At 40.2% G+C, this 13,904-nt stretch overlaps 1 protein-coding gene across 1 annotated transcript in view; it reads left to right on the plus strand.

The window, feature by feature from the left end:
* LOC109992304 (POU class 2 homeobox associating factor 1) overlaps window positions 1-9,862 on the plus strand; it is an 18,091-nt gene extending 8,229 nt beyond the window's left edge. The window contains exons 3-5 of the mRNA XM_020644854.3: window positions 6,193-6,232; window positions 6,339-6,631; window positions 7,997-9,862. Of these exons, the coding sequence (XP_020500510.1) occupies window positions 6,193-6,232; window positions 6,339-6,631; window positions 7,997-8,416 (753 nt within the window). The 3' untranslated portion in view covers window positions 8,417-9,862. The remainder of the gene's footprint in view (window positions 1-6,192; window positions 6,233-6,338; window positions 6,632-7,996) is intronic.
* Window positions 9,863-13,904: the final 4,042 nt, after the last annotated feature.

Genomic DNA, 13,904 nt, shown 5'->3' on the forward strand with positions numbered 1-13,904 from the left:
TTGTCTTTTAACATCTGCAAAAAGCTGCAGCACGACAGATCAGGCCTGTAGTCCTCTTGCCAACTATAAAATTATTCAGCAAATTATAGATGACATTTTGAAGAGCTGAAAGAGAAGGCTTCTGTGGGGTCATCAGGATGTGAACAGTCGGGGCCCAGGGCCTATCCCAGAGCCAAGAGGGGGATTTTGTCTTTATATAATCCAGGTGTTTTTCCATGACAGTTACAGCCATTTCGCGCATGGCTCCAGGGCTGGGCACACAGCCCTATGCAAAATAACATGTAGCTTTGCCAAAGAGCCCTCCCACTTGCTATTTATTAACGCCTACCAGAGCAGGAGAGGAGACACACAGCACGTGCTGACACACAAACTGTGGACAGAGCTTCACAAAGTGGTCATCATTTTCTCTGCTTACCTCAGACAGTATGACCAGACAATTCTCTTCTCGACTTTGGGGTCTTTAAGTGTTCCCCTCACCTTACATCTAGAGGTTTAACTTTTTTTAATTTATTTAATCTTTATTTAACCAGGAAAGAAACTCATTGAGATTAAAAATCTCTTTTTCAAGAGTGTCCTGGCCAAGACAGGCAGCAAAACATGAACAGAGTTTCACACGGACAACAAGCAGCCAATCTTTCAAATACAAAATACATTAAAAGACACAAAATGTTTGTCAAAAATCATCCACAAACACATCAGGAAGAACGTCTACAGCCAGATGTGTCTGCCTCCAAGTCATTTAACTTCCTCTTAAAAGCATCCAACGAGAGAAGTTCATGAAGTTTAAAGGGAGCAGCAAACTTAAAGGCCTTTTTCCCCAGTTCAGTTCTGACTTTTGGAACAGACAGTAAGAAAAGGTCCTGAGATCGAAGGTTATAAGACCCTGTACTCTTTTGACTGATGAAGGACAGAAGGTACGAAGGAAGCAGGCCTAAAATAGACTTGTAGATTAAAGTACATTCACTGTAATTGTATTATTCACAATAAAATCCCAATCATCCTTCCATCTTTAAGGAATGATCCAACATTTTTCGTACGTCTTTCCCTTAAAAGATGGATTTTACTCTTATTGGTATTTTCTACTCAAAAGCAAGGTCAGCTGTTAAGACAGAAAGTGGTTGTTTTAATGTTTGTGTGGACATTTTCTGTGAGATGACACCAGAGACTCTGCTGGTTGTCTCTCAACCGCAGTGTTGCGACAAAACTCCTGGAAGTTATCAGCCTGTCCAGGAAAAAAAAAAAGTGACTGCATGTATCCGAGTACAGCTCAATCTGTTGTTTTTGCACTTCAGATAAAACAACATAAGTCATGTCGCCGGCTCATAAGTTACCTTCAGGGATGCTGGCAGGCAAATGTTCTACCTTTTGAATGCAGCTGGCGGAGCGCTAGTTTCATAATTCTGGATAATATATATATATATATAGGAGTGGTGTCACGCTTCTCTTTAACGCTCGGCAATGCAAGCGAATTACCAAAAATTCTAAGAAGGCTGACCCATCTTATGTTCTGAGAAATAATGAATTAATTTAGGCTATAGTATCACTGTCAGTGCAGATATGAACTAGAGGGTCAGTTCAGCCAAAGTGTTAAATAAGCTTTATTCCATCTCACCTCTGTTGACATAAAATCATGCAGCTAGTTTTGGTTTTACTGACACAGGTTATGCCGAGAACAGACTAAATGTTATAAGCCTGATTACTGCGCGATATGGCAGACTTTGGGTTTCGGGACCTATCAGCCCCCGTAAATCCATCACTTTGTCCTGGGTAGTCAGGACCACAACTGGGACGCCTTTGGACTTCCAGAAGTTTCAGCGTGTCTGATTTTCTTCCTGCCTTCTACGATGTGTTCTGTCACATCAGTGACATTGACCAATGAGAGCACAGAGCGCTCTGCATGCACAAAAGTCACAAGCATTAGCAAACAAGAAGAATTATGAATTTGGACATGCAAGATGGAAAATAAAACTTTTTGTTTGTTACTCTGGATAATCCACAGACCTCCCTCCCATAATAATAGCTCACAATATAGCTTCAATTTGGAAACAAGAAAAGAAAGGTGAAGACAGACATTTCAGAAATCTGACTTAGCAGGACAAATCATCTGCATGGCCTCTATTTAACCAAACTGTTATAACTCCTTACTCCTCAAGTACAGCTGCTATGTCAGCCTCCAGACACATGATGCTGTGGGTACCACACTAGAGTCCTCTTCAGATCCTAATGCCTGTTGTTTTGTAATGACTTTGATTTAAGGATCCATGGGGACATCACAAGTTTGGTTTACAGCATCAGATGGTTCGTGCAAACAAAAGGGAACTCGGTGCAGTGTCTTTTGAAACCTACAGTTGTTGCGATGTTGTGTTCTTTAAAAGAGTCGACTTCTTTCTAAGTCATGTATGTCAGTGTTAGGTTTGGCATGTAGGTCATTGTCTTGCAAGACTTGTGTGAAGCATTCAGGTTAGTTTAGTTTCTAACATGTATGGTATTCTTTAAAACTAAAACTTTATCTTATTCCTAAACTAACAAAGTTATTTTGGTGCTAAAACATAATCACACTGCAACTGTTTCACAGCTGGAAGCACTTGTTATAAATGCTGCATTTACAAACTTTAGGATGTGAAATGTTACTTGTTTTTTTTATCAAATACTGTATATTTATAATGGCTCTGTACTTGCAAAACTGACACTGAAGTGGTAACTAGATCTTTAGGTTTTGGAGCTCAGAGCTTCCATATTTTACAACTTGTAGTGAGCATGTGTTGGTTTTGGGCTTTTAATGTTAGACATTCTCTTGCACTAAATCAAATCTTTATTTTGCCAGGTTTACTGAGCCTGTGATATGAAGTGCAGCAGGCTCACATATAGCACAAAGGATTATTGTTTAAACAGAGAGCTTCGGCATCCTTATGTTTGAACAGCTCCTTTGTAACAGTGCACACTCTACACTCCCTACAGTTAAACACACCCATCAACACTTACTTTAGCAGCACAATTGCTGAAAAGCTTTGTTGATATTATTAAGACCAAACCTACTCTCTGCCGCCTCAGGCGGCACAAGTTACTTGATGTCCTTTATTCAACCAAGTCAGTAGGATTAAAAGGGATATGTTTCGAAGAAAAAACTCTGAACATGTACAAATTCTGCCGCAGGGTTTTTTTCTAAATATCCGAGCTACCACCTGTCATGTCACATATTTCAAGTTTTATGAGGAGGAAATAACTTTACTGCTATTTTTCAATTCATGAAAAGCAATTATTTTATAAAATGTTTAAAGATACAATGACTTATTCTTTCCCATCTACTTTAAACTTTTGTATTTCAAAGGGTTTCAACATGTTTCAATATTAGCCAAGAAGTTGACTTCATTCCCCGCACAAGAGCTGTGCCCCATGGAATTCTGTCTCAGAGAGCAAAGCACTCTGGGAGTTTTCTTGTACTTGTTTGAAGCATAGACTGTAAATGAGAAGTTGACTTAGACACCAAGTTTAAACCTGTTGGTTTGAGTAGAATAAATCCTGATAGGCCTCACAGGGGGGCACCGATTACCTGGCAGTTAGGCCGCACTCCAAAAAGTGGGCGGTACAGGATCAAATTTGACTTGTGGCTTTTTTCAACCTTACCCACATTTAATTCCCCACCCTCTCCTGATTACCTTTATCTACTGTCCTATCCAAAAGAAAGACAAAAGCCAAAAAAATTAATCTTAATTATTTTTTTAATATCGCAAAACAAGCGTCAGCACAATGCAAAGCACAGTGGTCATGTGTTTTTTTCAGCCTCCTCTGGCTCAACCTTCAAGTTAACGTGACATTAGAGGAGTTTTCATAATTGTGAAGTGATGACAGAGAACTTCTGTAACATCAAGCAGCTCCTCAGGGTCTCTGCAGTTATTCATGCATGTGACAGCTCTGCTGCCTCTGAACCACCAACTGTACAAATAATGCACCATTAGAAATGAGTTTGTCCACAAGCTTTCTGAGGCTTTGCGTTTTTATGGAGCTAGAAGTGACCATGTTTGGATGAGAGATTGACTTTTGAGAGGAGAGTGGGGTTAGCAAATGCAAAGTTATCAAAGCTATAATGTTAATAATAGTTCTTTAGCTGTATTTCCAAAACATGACAATCTATTTTTATGTGGGTAGCTCCTAGTTGTATATTTGTCAAACTAAAGAAGCAAACTGATCAAGTGAAAGGTCCGCTGTACGTTGCATATTAAGCTAAAAAGCTGGTGCTTTTTAAGAATAACTGATATTCTCACTACAAACAAATCAATGTATGACAACCACTGATAAGCTAACAAGCTGTAGGGACAAAGACACCTGCTTACTAGTGCTAACTTGTGAATAAAACCACACAGATCTCACTTACAGAAAAGTTCTTGGATCATCTGTTTAAATACAATTAAATGCACAACAAGCCACACTACTGGTCTGAGCATTGTTATAATTTTAAGTGGAAAGTTATGTAAAAAAAATATAAAATAAAACACCCTAAAATGAGCTTTAGAGACCAGAATCTAGTCTAAAACATGTTTTATATATTCTTTGGTGAGGATTTGCTCACTTGCTGTTTCAGCATCATGTGGCCGTTTGAAGAACTGCGGTTTCGGCTCACCGACGTTGACTCCATTCCTCGCATACTGCTGCCTTTAATTGTGCCCTGCAGCCTGTCTGCAGGACACGGCTTCTCGCTGCTCTCGTGTGTAGAGGCACCCGAACACTGACAGAAGCTGTCAGTACTGTTACTTCAGCTGCATACTCGGTCATTTCTCCTGATCTTCTTTCACCACACATTCTGTTTTGTACGCTGCTGATCATGCACTCCTCCTTATATGGACAATACAACGCAAATACATTTCCTCCTTTGAGCACACAGAAACCTTTCAAAAGGGATTTCCTGTATGTGGTTTTTACACAGTGGACTTCAGGGTGTGCACATTTCGCCTATAGAGAGGTAACAGAGATCATTCGTTCAAAGTTTATGTGACATCAATACTGGTGTCAAGCTGTAGCCCCTGGCCTCAAACGGATTACATTTCATTTAACATGACATGTTTTGATACAATGAGGCAGATTAACACATACATTTACATTTACAGTCAATCTTTAAACAGTGCCATAAGATCCTGAATTTAAGTCTCACTGGTATAAAAGAAGCAGTCTGTTTTTGAGGGTCTCCCAGATGGAACAAAGTTTAAAACTGTCTTCCTGTGTGATGATTCCCATCTTGTTCCGCAAAGTCCACATCCTGCACTTTCTATGCAGCTGTGTAGCTCTTTCAGTACCAATAGTGTAAACTTGATAGCTACCTTTACCCAAGTTGAGCTCTCAGCCTGATCGCAGACCCAGGGCATGTGACCAGTTTGTCTGGAGTCATGCTGCTCACCTCCTCTGGTCACTTTTTTTGTTTTTGGTTGAGTCAGTCTTTTCAATCAAACCAGCACTCCACACGGTTTATTTTCTAAACAGTAAAACCATTGCTTTCTCTGAATGTAGGATTATTATTAGAATAATGAGGGAGAGAAGGTGTTAAAAAGTGTGCGCCGCCAGCCTGGCCCATGTCACTATGCATCCCAGCACAGAGTTTTACTGTAACTTCATCCTGAAATGAATCATGTCACTCCTCTCTCTCTCTCTCTCTCTCTCTCTCTCTCTCTCTCCCTCTCCCTCTCCCTGGTTTCCTGCTTCATCCACTGCCCTATTTCTATACAGTCTTTAAAGCTCAAAAATTGATCTTTAGACAAATGACTAACTCTGGAGGATTCTCACTTGCATTTTGTGCAGGTGCCTTGGTTGTGAAAGATTACATTGCAGGCACGACACACTGTCTCTTTGCTGCAATAATACAATCAAATTCCTCTAATTTTCTACTTTTCCAAGTCAAGGTTAACTCGAATCATTTCCAAAAGCTGAATTCACCAGAGACATACTGTACACACCAGTAAATGTTTTTGTATCCCTAGGGCTCACATACACACACACACACACACACACACACACAATCACACACATACACACTTTAGTAATAAGCTCCACTCAGCTGCTGTTGACACCTGGATTTGATCGGTACAAGTGTAAATACTTAATATTTATATATAAACATTAACATGATGTGTGTTTATGATTCTACTGAAAATGACTGACATGCTCAATCCTTTTGTTTCATTGTCGTAATGTGTTTTGTATTAGGATGTGGTCTCACACAGCAACCAGTCATCGTACACACAAGGTAAATGTAAATTTCTGACTGATACCTCTGAGTGTTACTAGAAACATTTGACAAACTGATTCCCATCAGTAAAAAACCTTTGTCCCTGCATGTCTTTAAAATCCAGGCGTCTTCACCTCTGACACTGTTTCGTCTGAGTTGCCTGCCGTCAGTGATGCAGGGCAGCTTTTCGCGGGATGGAAAGCTGCAGCTTCTGCCACGACCACCAGCAGCGCCAGCCCGCAGATGGCTGTTACACCCTGGACTTCATCCGACTTCAACCAGCAGGACCGCTCAGCAGCTCAGAGCTTCGCTTACACCTCCACTCCTGCCCTCCCTGCCGATGTGTACATGCAGACTCTGTGTCCCAGCTACACCATGCTGACCTACACACACACACCGCTGCTCACTAACTTTGGGGTGAGCAGGAAATAAAGGCGACCCTGGAGTCCCTCGCCATCTCTTTTCCAACAACAGGATGTGATGAAACGAAACACTTCGTGAACTCTCGAAGCCCTATTTTTAAAGAGAAAAAAGTTGGACACCAGGCTTAACTTTTAGCCTTCATGGAATCTTTTTAATTATAAGGTTTTTAAAACTAAAGTTACAGTGGAGTTCATCAGTTGGACACTGATGTAATATGTGAGGCATCATATGTGGGCTTAATTCAGCGTTCTTTACCCTGATTGAATTGCAATGCTTAATGCTACCTACACCCACAAGCCCTAGCAACCTTGGCTAGCTAACTAAATAGTCCATATCAAGGTGAAATGAAAAGTCAAAAAGTTGTTCAGAAGGCCAAATATAACAGGTTATAATGAATGGAGATATCTACTTAAACTACTAACTTTAAATATTCAAATAAAATGATCTAATCCTGTGCATATTTTATCATTATAAATGCAAAGTAAAGCAACGAGCAGCCTGTTGCAGCACAGCCAAATGAGTTGATTTTAACAAAAGCCCTGCCTCTGTCAAGACAAATAGCCAATAATGTTTTAGGATTCTAGGGTGACCAATCAGATTTCAAGGGTGACCCAGGCCCCTGGACACCCCCCTGACATGCCCCTGTGAGGAACAGGGTACTTACTTTCACAGCTCCACCAAATGAACAATGGTAGTCAGCACCTCAGCCTCATTTTAAGTAACTAATAAGTTAGCATGCACTGCAATCTTGAAAATGTCCTAATATTGTCCAGGTGGGGTGCATGTGCAAACAAAATCTTGCCAGCCCCTTAATAAAACCTTGCAAGAAGTCTGGGGGAGCTGATATGTGAAATCAGCAGTCTGAAACATTCAACATGATATTTTTGCTGTGATAGAGTTTCTCTAGTTTATACTCTTTTCTGTCCCCTCAGTTACCTACCCTACCCCCACACTAAACTAAAACAAACAGAATATTTTGAGTTAGAGGGCTTCTTACACTGAAAATCTCCCGTAGTGAGTTTCAGGTGTGAAAGGCAAAGTTCCTGGAAATATCAGGGCCTGCTTTTCCTGAAATTATGTCGGGAGTTCATTTGTGAAAAGAGCTAAGGATGGCGTAGGAAACCTACTTCAAAAACATCTATTTCTGTCATGTTTTTAAGTCACATGAAAATGTCCATTCATTTCAATAGTGTGCTGATATACAGACACACTATGCTATCTTTGATGCCTAGGAAAAAAAACTGTACGAAAGGAAGCCAAAACTGGAACTGTAAGCTCTGGAAAATGTTTTTCTCTGTGGTCGGTCGGTAGTATGTTTCTATGGATGGAACATTTAAGTCCTATCTGTTTTCGTTTCAGAACATACCTATGGCCCCAGCTTCAGCTGCCCTCCCACAGATTGAGCTCCAAGATTCTGGGTTGACCTACCTGCCCTGGGCCCCGCCCCTCACCACCATCTCTACCATGCCCAACACAGGGGTCCAGTACGCCTCCGGCCATGCAGCGCTGCCTGGCTCTTCTCTTGTCCACCTGCCCATGTCCATGTCTCTGACCACCATGATCCCTCATGTTGTAGATCCTCAGCTGCAGGTACCGGACCCCCCGCAGCATTCGGAGCCCCTGGACCCTGAGTCACATGATCAGTGTCTCGATGAAGATCCAGATGTGGAGTCTGAACCCCCGAGCCTTTTGGATAAACTTCTAGAAGAGCAAAAGAATGACGGTGAAGAGGAGAACAAAAACTCATACAGCAGCACATTTTTTGTTCCTGATAACTGAAAATATTTGACTGTTTTTCACTCATTGTGTAGCTATCGCCTATAATTGATTGTGACAGCACCAAGATCAAATAATTAGCTAAATTCTTACTTGTGGTTTAATGTGTACATAAAGCAAACATTAATGCTTTTAATATTTCAGATGATTTTGCATCATTACAGACACACATGGTGTAGATTAAACATGTAATTGTCAAGTGACCACCTTCTGTGGTGAACAGTGAAGCCTATGCAGAGGTTCAAAAAACTGCAGTTCCTCTAGTGTCCACTTGATGCTGCCTACAAAAGCCCTGAAAGCCCCTTTAACAACCATTTTAAAATGTCAATTTTTACGGAGCCGAAGGAAGAGATATGATGGCTGTTAAGTATTTAACCTTACAAAAAGGTAATTGTCTGTAGGGATCCCTTCTGTAATGTTTGTTGAATAGTTTGAATAACAATCTGAACCAAAAACTGAAGTAGTTTTAGTTGACATAATAAGTAAGTGTACATTTGCCCTGAAAAAATTTACTTGAAGCCAACCTCAACATATTCAGTCTGTACAAACAGGGCCCAGGTTAAAAACGCAGGAACTCCCCTTTAACCCTTGTGCCCTTTTTTTATTTTTATAATGCTTTTAATTGATTTTGGACATTATGATTTGAAAAATTAACCCTTTACATGCCACTTTGGATATGTGTATGCTCCACTATAATGACATGGGGAATAGAATTAAGGATCCCCTTCATTAAGTAGATGAAAAGAAATTTGTTTCAATGAAAGTCAATCTACTGTACCAAGTTTGGGCCAAAAGTTAGTTTTTTTCCCATCTTAACTTGAAATACAGCAATGATAGGCAGTTGTCTCATGCAGTTTAAAGTATACAATTGAAAGATATCGGGGGGGTTTTCGAGGAAGCAGTTATCTTTAAGGACTGTCCATCTCCTGACAGCCTCGAGATATTTGCCTCAGCAAAAAAACATGTTGTTAATACTCTCAGTTCCACAGAGCTGGCAGACGATCTCTGCGTGTCCAGGGAATCCTGTTTTTGTATCTTTTACTGGCTGATGATCTGTAACACAGCAGAGGAAGAGCTGGACTCTTGTCAAGCTGACCCCGGGTTAAGCAGCAGGTGGGACTTATTAACTGTAAATGGCTGTCAATATTTTTGTTTCATGACCTCATGTAAATGGAAGACGGCTGGCGCAAAAAGATAACTGTGCTCTGTTATAAAAAGGAAACAATGTGTGTCCTTCATTCTCTAAATAAGCCAACTAATGCAATACTTTTTTTTATTTGAGTTTGTTGTGAGGTCATCGTTTAAGAGTTTCTTCAGATACTGTACAGATATGCAAAAAGATGTGTGAGTCAATGAAAAGTTGTATCGGAAAATATGTATCACATTTTGTCATAAATAAAAAAAATAATGTTTGCAAAATAAACACTCAAAAAATATGAATCAAAACCACTTAAAAACTCAGAGTTTATTTAAATCCTGAAAAGTTTTTACTTATTGGGATATGCAAAAATGTAAAGGACAAATAATAATAAGTTGAGAACTTTTGTAATGACAGAGAAATCTACAAAACAGATGATTGCACATTAAGGTCACAAGGAACTGAAGGGGGGAAGGGACACAGTGGTGTACAAAGATGATGAAGGGAAAAGAAAATGTCTACAGACTCCGACAGTGACAAGGCAGAGAGACTGAATCAGGGTCTGTGCTGATTCACGAGGACCTTTTCACCTTGTCTCACTTCACCATCAGTGGATATGTTCTGTTAAATGTGAGTAATAACAGCTAGCTTAGCTCGTTTTAAGAAGTGATTACTGTTGCTATGGGTGCAGCTCTAACTCTAGATCCCAACGGACTATTTGTATAGTGGAGAAATGAAGCATTTTCACTGAAATCATTTCCAAATCAAGAACTGCATCAAGTGATTGATTTTCATGTAGCCGTGTAATAAGAGTGATAATGTTAGGCGGGCAGGCCGTTATCATGGAGAAACCCATTCAAGGTGAGACTAGACCCCGACATGAAGCTCTGCCTGTCAGGGTTCCATTCAGCAATTACAACCCTATTATTATCCCTCTTGTATTAGAAAAAATACAATGGTGTGTGTGTTTCACACTGGTGTGTGATATGTAAAGCCAACAGCATGTTTTTGAGAAGCTGCAGTGACAGACGGGGTGGCGCAGCGATTTTAAAAGTGCGGGTGTTCTAATGCTAGTATATTACCACCCTCTCGCAAATCAACACATTCTATTTCATTTAATGTCCAATAACTAATGTTAGCTGACACATCATACAACAAGACAAAGTTACAAAAGATAATTAGACACTAACTTTATGAACATCCGTGAGAAACCCAGTTAGCTCTAAAAACCAGATTCAAAACTGCTCTTTGTGACGCTTTTATTTAGCTTTTCTTATTGCCTCAGTCCTCAGTCTCTTTATTTCCGGTCTTCATACAAAATGTGCTTTTATTTTGAAAAACTGCAAAGGGGACTTTCGCTACATCGTGAAGTTACGGGAGTAAATAAATACAGCTAAAAGAACAACCAAGAGGAGAAAATGTTACACTTCCGTTGTTAATGAGGTGGATTTATCTTAAAAACATCTGTTTGGGTGACTAACTCTCTTTCAGAAAGATGCTACATGTTGTGGATGTATATATTTGTTAGCTCTGCCTCAGCCCGTGATGAGTGACAGGAGGATTAAATGCACGTAACTTTAACGTGCTTCAACTGTAACCAAACAGCTATGATTGGCTTAATTGTCACTTAATAAATCTTACTTGACCAATAGGTTTTCATCGATGACTCCACTGGTAAAAAGTGTGGGGGATGAAATTATGTTTCAGTGAAAGTGTGGGTGTCGTAACACCCACAACACCCACGGGTGAGACGCGCCTGGCAGATGTAATCATCATCTTATCAGTCTGAACAAGACGGCCAACCCACATCATATTCATCAATTCATCCTTTGAGACATTCCTGTGAAATGTGATGATTTGTGTCTGAATGTTGCAGCAACCTCTGATTGGAAAAGCCAAAAACTACAAAACCTCAAATGAGCACTAGAGAATGTACTTAAAACGGAGTTCAGAAGTGGATTCGGTCACTATAGCTAATTTTTCTGTTTATTATGAGTGTATGGAGGCTAATCTTGTAATTATGTTAAGACTGACAGGTGGAAGCTGTGCTATGACAACAACAAAAAAAAAGTTAGTTTGAAACTCCTGAAATGTAAGACATTTCTTTTTAGAAAGCATAGAGTGCTCTGAAGCGTGTGACACTGCAGCGTAGGATGTAGGATGGGGACTTGTCGTACTTCCTCTTGGCAGTGAGGGCCCTGTGAGTCTCAGGGGTTTTCCCCCAGGGTTAAACTGACATCGTGAGAGGGGCTTCAACTCGTCTGTCAGATCCCCAAACCTGGAAACACCTGAGATCGTATCAGAGGGGGAGAAAACGTGCCCCGCCTGCTCATGTGAAGGGAACATCTGAAGAGAAAGTTGGCTTTGGCTTTCTCTGTTTTTCAGGCAGATCGGAGGTTGAGAAAGCAAAACAAAAAGTGAGGAGATTTTGTGATCCTTTAACGAGCATCAAGAGGTGAAAAAAAACCTGGAAAGTGACACTGAGAGTTGAGAAATCGTCTGGATGTGAAGCCCAACAGAGTTTTTATGGATTCAAAGCATGCAGCCTGAATGTACTTGTGACTTATGATCTTTGGTGAAAAAAAACCCATAAGGGTTAGACAGGCTCATCATACACTACACAGTGTTAGGAAGTAGTGAACAATATGCAAAATAAAGGAAAAATGTCCGACCTTTCGATCCAGTAGATGGCGCCCTTGAGCACCAGCATGAAACCAAAAAAACGGCTTTTCTGAAGAGTGCGCTCCTCCAGCGGCACACCTTCAACCACTTTACACATGCGGCCACATGACAGAATTATGAATTAGATCGCACCATAAATGAGCACCTATAAGCGCAAGGGGCGGAAAAAAACTGTCCTTTGCTCGAGCTGCAACTTCCTGCGGCCTGCATCGTTGTGTTAGCATGCTAATGTTAGCACACTTTGGTTAACTCGTAGCTTCATATTGCACATAGATTGATACAGAATGACCGAGATCTAAAGACATTTAAGTGACATCCAAATAAGCAGTGAGTAGTGTTACTCTTCTTTTCTCTAGGACAGGTGGCAGGACTCAGGCTTCATAACCGACTAACGTTAGCCGTCTAAGTTCAACTACATGAAAGTTGCAAGTGACGCAGTTTATTTACTTTATTTGCTTGTTTTTTATGAAAATGAAACTTTTGAAAAGACATCCAACCACATCGTCATGGAAGACTATTAATAGATGGAATGATTTTCTTCACCTCTTAGTGTTATGCTGATTTCACACTTGCATACACATTACCCTTATTGCACAAAATCTGCATATAAAACATACATACTGTTCATACCATAAAACACAACATAAATAGTTGGATAATATTTGATTTTAAGATTTGTAATAATATCATATTCGATGCACAGGTTAAATTTGACTGCATTTTTATTAAACTACTTTTTCTCAATAGTTAGATTTCTTCCTTGAGTGGCTTTGCTTTAGTTTATTTTCTACCTGTTTGAAGCTTGCTAAGCACTTTCAGACTACTTTCTCCAACTCTGATGAACTCGCAGAACTGCTTCAGGGTAGGTGTGTAAGATATCTTATCTATAAAAAGTGAATGAAGAGACAATCATCTCTCATTATTCGACTCTTTAAAGATCTGTTCCATGACTTATTCAGCTAACGTCTTCTTCTTCTTCTTCTTCTCGTTTATCAGTTCATCGAAACTGAACTGAAGCTCCCCGGTGGATCAAACACGGAGCAGGTGGCGATCTGCCGCCTTTGCTGACACAGCTTACATATCCTTAGGGTGCTTTAGAAAGATAAACAGCGCTGAAAGGTAACATCACGTGGAACACTTTAGTGTGAATTGCCTTCAGCTCCTCACTCACTCCACTCTTTCATTGCCAGAAAGAGGCAGGCTCAGGGCGAGGGCTGCATGTGTTGAATCAAAGAAAGTCCCTTTAAATAGCTTCACATGGGTGCCAAAAGGCGTTGCAGAAACATGCCCGAGCAGCACCTTTGATAGCAGGCAGGGGTGGGACGAATGGAAGAATAACCAGAGCTTATCAGGGAAGATGTCAGAAACCTGGCACCCCAAGAAGGCACCAATACACATCTCACAATACCTGCCAATTAGTCTTTTTATATTCATTCTGCTGTTGTAAATTAATGCTTTCATCACATACTTGCATCTCGGTACCATTGTCTAACAATCAGCTCTTTATAAAGAGCTTGTAAATACAAATTATGCCTTTCTTTATCACTTAGAAGAAGAAAAAAAGAAACAAACTGATGTCCAGTTATAACTAAACAGCAAGGACACTGTTTGATCTCCACTGAGGCCAAAATCTCAGCTTCTCTTATAAAGAAGGAAACTATGAGTTAATAC

This window comes from Labrus bergylta, chromosome 11, assembly GCF_963930695.1.
Source record: "Labrus bergylta chromosome 11, fLabBer1.1, whole genome shotgun sequence".
Lineage (NCBI taxonomy): Eukaryota > Metazoa > Chordata > Actinopteri > Labriformes > Labridae > Labrus > Labrus bergylta.